The sequence below is a fragment of the Saccopteryx bilineata genome, chromosome 6 (genome assembly GCF_036850765.1).
Source record: "Saccopteryx bilineata isolate mSacBil1 chromosome 6, mSacBil1_pri_phased_curated, whole genome shotgun sequence".
Classification (NCBI taxonomy): domain Eukaryota; kingdom Metazoa; phylum Chordata; class Mammalia; order Chiroptera; family Emballonuridae; genus Saccopteryx; species Saccopteryx bilineata.
In genome coordinates this window covers 47,848,895-47,861,250 of record NC_089495.1, presented here as the reverse complement: position 1 = coordinate 47,861,250, position 12,356 = coordinate 47,848,895, and the positions used below count along the sequence as shown (strand labels likewise).

The window sequence follows — 12,356 nt, the reverse complement described above, 5'->3', positions numbered from 1 at the left end:
TACAGAGTTTTGCAATGTCTCCCATTTTATGTATTACATTGAATGCCGTACAGGTTAATGAGCATGTGGTTACACAGAAGAAGAAGCGCTAAAAGTGGGGCAAGTGCTAAGAAAAGGAAAGTAGGGTAAGTTGATACAGTTTTTTGGGTTTCACTTCTAGAGTGTAGATTTTTTGGGTGTTGTCTGTCCCCAAACTTTTTCATTTTGTATTTACTACCCTCCTCGCCACACGCTCACTCCAATCACGGAATGTGAATGTCTGCTAAACCGATTTTTGCGATCTTCAACTATGTCCTTCTGATAATATACATTCTCAGTGGATCTGGAACATGGGGATTGTGTGAAATCCTTTGCATAGGCTAACATATCAAAGGGGATGTCTTAGTTGAGGGTCCTTAAGAATGAGCTGTAGAAAAGGCACTCTAAAATAAACATGGAAAGGTATTCAAATGGAAGAGAGACAGAGAAGTAACCAGAAATTCAGTCCTGATTTGACACAGAGATTTAGGGGAGAAGAGGAAATAAACCACTGAGTGAGAGACCGTGCAGGAGACAGCACAGCTGGGGCTTCAGTTCAGTGCTTCAAAGAGTGCTTTCCTTAGTTTTTTGGGAGGAGCGCTGGTTGAAGGATGCTAAAGACAGGAGTGGCTTGTATCTAGGAGATGGAGCACAAATTCAAATGTATAGGGGTATGTAAAATTATATGTGTGAGGCTTAAGGAAACAATAGAAAACTCAGGGGCATGGGAATAGAGATATTATTCTGAAGATTCTAAAGAGGCAGATACAGCACAAGCGGGAAGATAGTTCTGAGTGGCAAGGGAGACGTATTTGATTAATGAAAACCAAATACCAGCAAATACTAGCCCTCTAGAATTCTATACATTAATTAGAATGCAATAAAATTTGGGGTATTAGTTAATAGGGGTACAATGCAAGATTAAGAACACTATGTCCCCATTCCTTCTATTCTTCCCCCTTTCTGGAAGATCCTGAACAATCTCAGTAGCAAACTATTGCAATCAAAACATTAATATCGGACACCAGGGTGTTAGTCTGAAAGCATTTAGATCCTGTTCTCTAATGTTAAAGTTGTCATTATTCCTCAAATAACACAGAGATACTTTTATATTTTGCTGCTGTGTTACTGATTTCTAGCTCACTATGTGTTCGCTCTGTGCTGGATGGACACTATTATAAGTGTAGTTTCTCAGTCACTTCTTACATTAACTCTTTAATGTAGGTCTTTAACTTACCTATTTCACTGACAAAAATGAGGCAAGATGTGGTCGTGACTTTCCTAAGGTCACCACACTAGTATAGACTACAGCTGTGATCAAAACCCCCAGAGCCATTATTTTGAGTTTTGAATTTTTCTAAAGTAATTTTTGACTCTGTAATGCATTTTCATGGCAAATGTTCCTCCATTATATATCTCCATTATATGATCCACATAATGTATAAAATGTTTGTTTTTGCTGCTAAATATAAATACTGAGAGCATCGGCATCATTAAACTACCTCCCCATTTATCTTCTCGTCAACACAATCATAACTTGTGAAATTTGCATGATACTCTGTAAATTTTGCAGTTGTAACAGTGAATAGATTCTAGAGACTAAGCTCATAACCAGCCATTCCTGATTAGCTGAATGACTTCAAGATTTCATATAAAGTCTCTGAGTTTTTGACTCTTATAATAAGAAAGAGTTCAACACATTCTTTCCCTCAGGACTTTCTGAGCACTGTGTCACTATATCCTAGAATATAAAGTTTCAGGCCTTTCTGATGGCCCCTGTGAGAAATGACTTGGGTTTTTTTGTTTGTTTGTATTTTTCTGGATGCTTCCTTTAGCTTTGAATTCAGCATCTTTACTAATTAATATAAACCCCAGCATTATTATGTTCATTTACGAGACAAGTTGTACCCTTTTTATGTGTACATTCAGGTATTCTTTTTCTACATTTTTTTCAGCTGTATATCCTGAATATTATTTTTTCACTTTTAAATGCTCCTAAAGGTACATTTTTATAGATATGATTCTGATATTATTATTATTATTATTATTACTCATAACCTTGACATCAATTTTTATAGGACTGGGTATTTGTCACTGTATCATGCAGAGGAGGGGTGAGGTAATGTGAGAGGATAGAAATGAAGCTTTCTGTAAGAGAGGTAGGTATGGACCCTGGCCAGGTAGCTCAGGGTTCAATCCCTGGTCTGGGTACATACAAGAAGCCATCAATGAGTGCACAACTGAGTGGAACAATGAGCTAATGCCTCTCTCTCTCTCTCTCTCTCTCTCTCTCTTTCTCTCTCCCCTTTCCTCTTTCTTTTTCTATATCAAATCAATGAAAAAGTTTTTTTTATAAAGATAGATGAATATGTGTGCATATCAGTGTTGCTTCAATCCAGCGGTTCACAACTCTGCATGCACATAAGAATCTCCTGGGGAACTTTATAAAGCCATCTCTTCTTTGGATCACTCTAAAATTTTGATTTAGTTGTCCTGGGAATGGTGGTTGGGAATTGGGGAGTATTAAAAGGCTCCCAGCTTATCCTAAAATACAGCCAGATTTGCAAACTTCCCTTGATTCTTTCCCTTGATCTAGTCAACACAGAGCAGCACTGGTCCCTCCCAGCAAGTGTCCTCTACTCATCTCTGTGCCAACTGCTTGCAGAAAGAAGGGCCTCTACTTTGTGAGGCACATGGAGTCCCAGAAATCTCCCAGAGTCAGCTACACACTGACTTTCCCTGACTCAGAGAGAGCACTGTCCTGTTCCTCTGGGAATATCTGTTATTTTTAGAACATCAACATTCTGCGTGGTCTGTCTGAGATCCTCAGAAGCCAATGTCCTTTCAGGAAGTTTTTTGTTAGTCACCAAGGCCTCCGAGTGGTGTACAGTTACAAGTTTTTCAGAGTCCTTAAATATAGACAATGCATTTCTGTTTCTCAGTTTCCTTGATGTTTGGATGATTTTAGAGATGCAAAGGTATCTTTACTCTGCAATCTTATAATAGAGGCTCTTTCTCATTTTTTTCCACTTCATGATTCTGCTTTTAATATATTTTAAAAACTGAGTTTAAATTACTTTTCTTTTTAAAAAATATTTATTTATTAGTTTTTAGAGAGAGAAGGAGACTGAGAGAGAAAGAAGAAAGAGAGATCAATTTGTTGTTCCACTTATTCATGCCATCATTGGATGATTCTTGTATGTGCTTTGACCAGGGATCAAACGCACATGTCAGGGTGATGCTCTAACCAACTGAGCTACCTGGCCAGGGTGAGTATATAATTTCAGTGAGACATAAGGCTACTTACAAAGTTTTATGAGTTGATATTCAATGTATTGAATGATTAATAAAGAAATGTGCTCCTCTTTTTTTTCTTTCTTATTTTTCCAAGTGAAAGGTGGGGAGACAGAGATAGACTCCTGCATAAACCCAGACTGGGATCCACCTGGCAACTCCATTTGGGGCTGCTGCTCTGCCCATTTGCTGCCACGCTTGCAACCGAGCTTTTATTAGTGCCTGAGGCGGAGGCTGCACGGAGCCATTCTCAGTGCCTGTGCCCAATGTGCTTGAACCAAACAAGCCATGGCTGTGAGAGGAGAGGAGAGAGAGAGAGAAAGAGAAAAAGTGACAAAGAAGGGGCAGGGGGAGGGGTGGAGAAGCAGATGATCGCTTCTCTTGTGTGCTCTGACTGAGAATCAACCTGGGACATCCACTTGCTGGGCCAACACTCTACCACTGAGTCAACCAGCCAGGCTGCTCCTCTTTAATCATGATTACTTACACATAAAGTATGCTGACCAAATTTCTATGCACAATTAGGCAACTGATTATGGTTTAAATTCAACTGCATGCAGAAAGAGATGATCACATGTATCTAATAAAATACTTTCTTTTCCTCATTTTGGGGAAAACATCATCCTTTGTTCCTATAAGAACTTTCAAAATCTCTTAAAATACTACATTGCGTATCTACATAGATACAGAATATCAGGAAGTAATTATCAATTTCAGTCTAAACTTTAGTGACTACTTAAAAATCTTTTGATGACATTACAAAGTCAACATTTCATTATTTAACCATTAGTCATACAATGATCTTGAATTCAACCATCATTTGAGAAAAAGAAGCAAACAAACCAAATTAAGCTTGCACACTAAAGGAAGTTATGAGGAATAATGAATACGGCCAACAAAAATATACAAATTCAGAGAGAAGAACAAGAAAACAATTTAATTCCCTTGTATGGCTTCCTAACACAAAACATGATTGGTCATCAACAAATTTAAAAGGATATACACATTATTCAGTCCATCAGTAAATATAATATTTATAGGGGTTTCCCTATGAGCCAAACATTGCGCTTGGCCCTGGAGACATGAAGATGAAAAGACAGGCTTCCTGTGTTCAAGGAGCTAAAATTCTTGAAAAAGAAATGTGCAAGTAAACAGCACAGCTACAGTAAGATTACTGCCTTAGTGGGGGCCTATAGCCCCCAGGCAATTCCCTCCCAGAACTGGGATACTCAAGCCCATGCACTTTGGAAGGAGACTTCCTTTCTTAAAGAGAGATTGTAGCCTGCATTTATTGAAGCCATTATAAGTCACTGTGAAGAAAGATAGATCAACTTAAATATAATGCAGCATTTTGAGTTTAGGTGCCTTCTAAATGGTAAAAATGTGATGTGATTTTTAAGGATTGGATGTTTATTATACAAGGGCTGCCTAACAACCAAACGCTGGCTACTCTTCATGCAAGAGGTGGGCACACTTGGCCCATTGGCTCAGTAGATAGAGCACTGGCCCAGCATACGGATGCCCCAGGTTGGATCCCTGGTCAGCGCACACATGAGAAGAAACCATCTGTTTCTCTTCGCCTCCCTCTCCCCCTTCTCTGTCTTTTCCTCTTCCACAGCCAGTGGCTCAATTGGTGCGAGCATCGGCTCCAGACGGGGCTGCCAATTGGATCTTGGTCAAGGAGCATGTAGGAGTCTGTCTCACTATCTCCCCTCCTCTCATTTAAAATGAGAGAGAGAGAGAGAGAGAGAGAGAGAGAGAGAGAGAGAGAGAGATACACATTTGGCTAGCCCCTAAAAGAGAGAGCTGCAGGCTCTGACAAGCCATTTATTTGAGTCGTGTCCCAGCTGTTAGGACTCCTGGCACCTGTTCCACACAGTTTACCACATCTACTATATATCTCACATCCCATACCACTCCTGTGGTTTCCTTCTCATCACCTAAAGGCATGAGTACAATCCATAAGAAGCCTCTGCACTTTTGAGAGGGGGAAGGATATAAGATTGGTTCTCAAGCCAATAACTTTAAGAGCATACTGAAATGCTTCTGGTTTCTAAATTTTGATGAAATAGGAAACTGTATCATTGGCCAAAAGAGATCTAACTATGATGATAGAACTCTACTCTGAGGGCATATTAAAATATAAGAATAAACATTTATAGGGGTGTTATTTACAAAATTCACTTTTAAAAAATACCAACTATTTTCGTTTTTCAGCTCAAGCTCAGTATTATATTCTGTCCAGACGCTTTGGTCTTGTGGTTTAATTAATATATGAAGAAAGCACTCCTTAATCAATGCAAGACCTTCACATATTCTTTCCCAAATTCCAATACTTAGCCCGGAGTTCATCAAGCCATCCTGTATAACACCATCCAGAAGCTACTATGGCTAAAAGCCAGGGTGGGAATAGGATTTATCAGCCACTTTTTTTTTTTTTCTGATGTGTGAAGATGGATTAGCTGGTTTGTAGCAGTTGCCATCCAGAGTTGACAAGGATTAAGGCTCTCTTCCTTGAATATAAATGAAACCCCCCATCGTCCAGCAGGCCCATTGAGATGTGGAACCATATCAAAAGTTAGAAAATTCATTTGTCTTCCCATGGAGCACAACCATGGTCCTAATATACACTGCTCACCAAAATTAGGGGATCAGGGAACGTGCAGATGCTCCAGTACTTGCAGCCGTTTGTATAGAGCATTTTCATCAATGAAATAAAAGTTGGTTTTGTATCTCATTTGATAATTAAACAACTTTCTTTGACTTGTCATTTGCTTTTCTGATGTTCTTGTTTAATTAAAAAATATCAAATGCTTCTTTTTAAAATCACTTCATATTTATTTTGAAATATCCCCTAATTTTTGTGAGCAGTATACATTGAAAAGTTTTTCTTTTAGGCCCTGGGTAAAAAGTGTCTAGAACTCCCTTAAATGTATGTGGGCCTTGAAAGGTTAAGGAAAAACTGTTTTATTCTCAAATCGTTCTGATAATGATTCTGTTATGGATTAAATGTTTGTGCCTCCCTACCAAGTCACATATTGAAGCCTTAATCTCCAATGTAATCATACCAGGAGATGGGGTCTTTGGGAAGTGATTTTGTTTAGATGAGGACATAAGGGTGTGGTTCTCATGACGGGATTAGTGCCCTTATAAAAAGAGACCCGAGAGTTTTCAATCTATTCGCACTCCTATCACATCCATGTAAAAACACAGCAAAAAAACAGCCATCCACAAGCTAGGGAGAGGAGATGCCTCCCCAGAACAACCGAGCTAGCAACCTGATCTCAGATTTCCAGCTTGGAGACTGGACAGAAATAAATTTGTTGTTTATGCCACCCAGTCTATTGGTATTTCGTTATGGCCGCCTAAGCAGATGCAGACAAATACTCAAAGTATAAAATAATTGTTTAGGGTTCCATGGTTTTTTCTTTCACTAAAGAAATATGTGCAATTTGCATGAAATTGTAATAAAAGCAATTATATCAATTAAATGGTAGCCACTAAGTTCTTTCATTAGTATATAAATGATGCATTTCAGGACTTAATAAGACAAGCCACAAATAAATCTATACAGTTAAGCACATTACAGTCACATACAAGCATTTCTCATACATCCATTATGTAGCTGATGCATATTCATTAAGTATTTGATTAGCTGTCTTCTGTTCCAGGATTCCTTCGCAGCCCCTGTGCATACATCAGTGTCTAGTATTTCAGTTACTTAAGACTTACCTTGATCACTTGGGTATAGTTAAAATGTGAAAAGAAACCATTATCTTTGAAGCAATAACCCCTACACCTGGCTCAACAAAGAAATACTTTTAAATGCTATAATTAAGAATAAAAATAGTCTAAAAGGAGAGCTATTCAACTCTCCACAGCCATTGCTGAATATACATAAACACAGATTGTAAGGTAGGATATATTACAATTTAGGCAAATAATTAACACTTGCAGTTGTGCTCCTTAAATACAGCCAGTCTAAACATGAAATATTAATTATATATAACTATTCTCTCCATTTCATAAACATTGTAAAATAGAAACTGAAAATGTGTTTTACCAGTAAGACAGACCTATCTCATTAAAGCCACTGTAGCCCAGCTCTTGCCTGCTAAGTCCCAGATCTTCGAGGTCCATGCATTTAAATCCTGGTGGGCACTGGTAGCCTTCTTCTAGCTCTGGCGAGCAGTGTGTATCTGGGATAGCTAAACTATTCCAGGTCACATTTCTGTGAACAACACATGAAAGGGTTAGACAACTTGAACAATGGCAAATGATGATTAAAGTGAATAAGTAATCACTCTTCATTAATACCTGCTGTATTTGGACACAGATTTAAGATTTGTGATTCATGAACAGTATTCACTACATGAATAACATATCGGCACATTCTCAAAAGTATTTGATTCATTCCCACAATAGGTCTTGATAAAATTATTACCATTTTTTTGTCTTTAAATTCAAGATCCAGATAAGCAAAAGTTTTTTTTTATATATTCAAGAAATGTTAACTTATCTGTGGATCCCTTGTTAGTTACAAAATCCTTATCTTACTGTGAGCATAAGCTTTACTTCTCTACTTCTAAGCAATTTTAAATGTGATGACAGTCATTTGCCATTTGGCACAAACACTATGAGGCTCATAAATGACACTTGGCCTTCTGCTGTGTTGGCAAATGTGCAGTTTGGAAAGAAAACTGCACAAATAAGGAACTAAAGGTATCACCTTGGAAAAAGAAAGACTATGGGGTGATTTAGTGATAGCTCTAGGAATATTAAGGCTTTTTAAGATGGATGGTGATAATAACTTTTATCTTTCTGGAGGGCAAGCAGAAGATTAAGTGGATGTAGAAGAGTTTAGGTGTGTAACGGCTTTCTTTGTAGTAAGTACAGATAATCACTGGAATGGTGACTGTGGAATCTCATTCTGAACTGACCTTAACAATGAGCCCCAAATGGCTGCTATCTGAGGCAATTCTCACGGACTGTGTAGAAGTCAAAGTTTAGGCTAGATGATTTCATAAGCCCTCTAAACCCATGATTTTATTAGAAATTATTTCCCACTACATCAGTGTTTCTCAGCATTTCCTAAAAGAGACCAACCTTAGAATAGTCTCAGTTCCCTTCACTTATGGCCAAATTGAGGCAGACTTGTTGGATCACATTTTTGTTCTTTAATAACTATGTTCAATTGGCTGCTGGGATAGACTTTCTCTAGTGTCTGACACATAACTCTGTGCAATTCCTTAGCTGCTTGAGGCCACCACACATACACATATTCAGTATTACACACACACACACACACACACACACGCACGCACGCACTCGCGCTCCTTGATGACTGGTGAGACCTTGTCCAGTTCTGTGTCAGTCATTAACAAGCTCTAAAAGCCTTGCCCACATCTCAGACACCAGTGCTCATTCCTTCAGGATCCTGTTAGTTACCAGAGAGAAAATATGGCTATTATTTCAAGAAATAGGTATTTAAATAACTGTCCCCTCTACTCACATTTTAAGCTGCTCCTTTGGACTCTACATGCAAACCCCAAGGGAAAGGCTTTAATTGTGGAAATTACCACTTTGGTTTCTCAGAAAGACATAACTTTGGGCAGACACATCACTTATTTCTCTCATTTTACACTTTTACCGTAGGCCAAATGACCCGTGGTCACTGAAGTCTAACCTGACTCTGTGTTTCCGAGGTGGTGCCCACACATCACACATGAGAACAAAGCTTCAGAGTTTTGGAGTAAGGCTGTCTGGGTTTGATCCCAAGCTTTACCATTTACTGGTTATGTGACTTAATTAAAATTCTGCACATTTTTTTTGGTTTCTATTTCCTTGTAAAATTTTAAAAATTTATTTAGAAATTAAATTTAATAGGTTTAATAAGAATACATAAGTTTCAGGTAAACATCTCTATAGCATCTGAACTGTTGTTTGCATTGTGTGCCCGTCACCCAACGTCAAATCATTCTCCGTCACTGTATATTTGTCCCATCTTACTCTCCCCTTCCCCAACCCCTCCCTCTGGGAACCACTTCACTTTTGTCTACGTCTATTAATATCCAACCTATGTGTGAAGCTCAGTTTCCTTACCAGTAAAATAGGAAGCGCAATCATAATTAAAAGGGAAGATTGTGTGAGGACTAAAAAAAAAAATACAGTAAGTAATGCACTCAGCACAGCACCGGATATGTTGCTAGTACTCAATAAATGCTTATTATACATAACTATTAATCATTACAAAAATAAAATGTAGCATAAATACTAGTAGGTAAAAATACAACAATAAATACTTGTCAAAGGTAAAGAAGGAATTTTGGCATGTGATACTGAAAGCATTTTGTTAACAGAATTATACAACTGAAAGAAACTTTATAGATCACCCAGTACTTTATTTATTTTTATTTTTTGTGACAGAGACAGGGAGAAAAAGAGAGAGAGAGGGACAGATAGGGACAAACAGACAGGAAAGGAGATGAGAAGAATCAATTCTTCATTGCGGCACCTTAGTTGTTTATTGATTGCTTTCCCATATGTGCCTTTACAGAGGGCTACAGCAGAGCAAGTGACCCTTTGCTTAATCCAGTGACCTTTGGGCTCAAGCCAGCGACCATGGGAGTCATGTCTATGATCCCATGCTTAAGCCAGCAACCTCACGCTCAAGCTGGATGAGCCTGTGCTCAAGCCAGCAACCTCGGGGCTTCAAACCTGGGTCCTCTGCGTTCCAGTCTGATGCTCTATCTATCCACTGCACCACCACCTGGTCAGGTCCAATACTTTATTTAAATTTGAAGAAGATAATGTGAAGTTCAGAGAGGGAAAATTTTAACTTTGATTATTAATCAAAATTAGTAATTTTTTTACATTGCCAACACTTTAAAAAGACGATAACAACGTCAGAAAGCACTGTCTACATGAAAAATTAAGAAAAAAATCTCTCAGCCATTTGGATAGGAAATTGGACTCGAGAGTCAGTCTGCTGGATGTGACTTCTAGTTAAGTAATTTTGTTACATGTCTGACTTCACTTAAGTGTGTCTCAGTTTCCTCATCTGTAAGATGGCAGGAAAATGCCTACCTCATAAGACTGTGATGAAAATGTAATGATTTACATCTGTAAAGTACTTAAAATGATAGTTGATACTGGTTAACTGCATAGATTAAAATGTCATCTTTTGTGTGTACTGCCTCATTTTCCACAATCGCACCTCCTTTGTAGGAGTTTTAATGATCAAATGAGCTGATGTAAAATGAGCTTATGCACAATTCTCAGAATATTGCTGGGAATAAGTTAGTCACTTGATAATTGTCAGCTATCGTGATTATGATTTCACTAACTTATAAATATGACAGTATATTTTCCTTTTGACTCCATTTTTTTCCTTCATATTAACACCAATTCTCATTTTAAGCACAAGTGTCTCCAGCACAGATATTATTTTGAAATCTTTGGGCTCCAGAGGCAGCAGATGTTGGCAACACATTATTTTTGCCAACATCAAGCTATTAGCAAATGCTTCTTAGAGGCACATTTATTGGATGATTAATTGCTCTGGAATACATGTATTTAAAACCACATGATAATAACTCTTTTTAAAAATGAAAATAAATGTCAAGAGTTTCAGAATATGTATTATTTATCTTAGTTTTATTTGCTCAGTTAACAAGAAATCTTCCAGATTTTATTTTTATTTGATGTTAATTATTCTGTTGTTCATTTTCTCTCAGATATTCACGATAGAACAATAAGTTCTCTGAAATCGGGGGGGGGGGTGTGTGTGTGTGTAGAATTATTGTTCCAATAAGCCAAATCTTAATATAGACAATGATTTTCTCAGTCATAACAAATACTCAGTCATCCTTAAGTGGTTTCAAAACCTGCATTTCTTGCTCACAGTCAGCATTCTTGAAAAAAACTACCTACTTGAATCTCCCTAATTTAATTTTTCAGTGATCTCAAATCCACAGAACTGCTCGTTTATTTCCACATGTTACATCCAATTAGACAATTTTTAGTTGTTATCTTCTGTGACTTCTCAATAGTAGTCCACATAGTTGTTCTGGTAGTAGGCCAAATAATGACTCCTAAAGGTATCTGCAGTCGAATCTCCTGTGAGTATTTTATGTTACATGACAAAAGGGGATTAAGGTTACAAATGTGAACAGGGCTAAAAATCTTAAGGTTGGATAATTATCCTGGATTGTCTAGGTGGGTCCAACCTGATCACATGAGCCCTTAAAACTAGAAAACCTTTTCTAGTTGTGGATAGAGAGAGATGTGGCTATGGGAGGAAGACTTGGAGAGATGCATTGAGATGCCGGCTTTGGAGATACTAGTTTTGTCCATACTTCTCAGATCATTCTCCTTTTCTGTCTCCTCGTCCTATAATGGACCTTTAAATACTGAGTTGCTCTAACATTGGTCCTTGGCTTTCCTCTCTTTTTCATGATGTTTTCTCACTATACAGTCAGATCCATGTCCATTGTTTCAATTCTCTTTTGTCCTAGACGTCATTATAGATTCTCAGAGCTACATGTCCAACTGCCTACTAGATCTTTCCATTTGGTTCCAGCACCAATAACTCTACCCTACCTGAACTCTGACTCTTACTTTTTTTTTTTTACAGAGACAGAGAGAGTGTCAGGGAGAGGGATAGATAGGGACAGACAGACAGGAACGGAGAGAGATGATGAGCATCAATCATTAGTTAGTTTTTCGTTGTGACACCTTTGTTATTCATTGATTGCTTTCTCATATGTGCCTTGACTGTGGGGCTTCAGCAGACTGAGTAACCCCTTGCTTAAGCCAGCGACCTTGGGTCCAAGCTGGTGAGCTTTGCTCAAACCAGATGAGCCCACACTCAAGCTGGCAACCTTGAGGTCTTGTACCTGGGTCCTCCGCATCCCAGTCCGACGCTCTATCCCCTGTGCCAACCCCTGGTCAAGCTGACTTTTACTTTTGCCACCACTTCCTTACACACCAATCTGCACCACAGCACCATCGTCCAGTGTGGAGAAAGTCTGAAATACCAGAAT

The 12,356-nt window shown here is 38.3% G+C and overlaps 1 protein-coding gene across 3 annotated transcripts in view; it reads right to left on the bottom strand.

Moving 5' to 3' along the window:
- The window catches only part of NALCN (sodium leak channel, non-selective), a 361,051-nt gene that overhangs the window by 298,787 nt on the left and 49,908 nt on the right, over positions 1-12,356 (bottom strand). For all 3 annotated transcript variants that reach the window (XM_066235655.1, XM_066235656.1, XM_066235654.1), the window contains exon 7: positions 7,389-7,543. In XM_066235655.1, the coding sequence (XP_066091752.1) occupies positions 7,389-7,543 (155 nt within the window). The remainder of the gene's footprint in view (positions 1-7,388; positions 7,544-12,356) is intronic.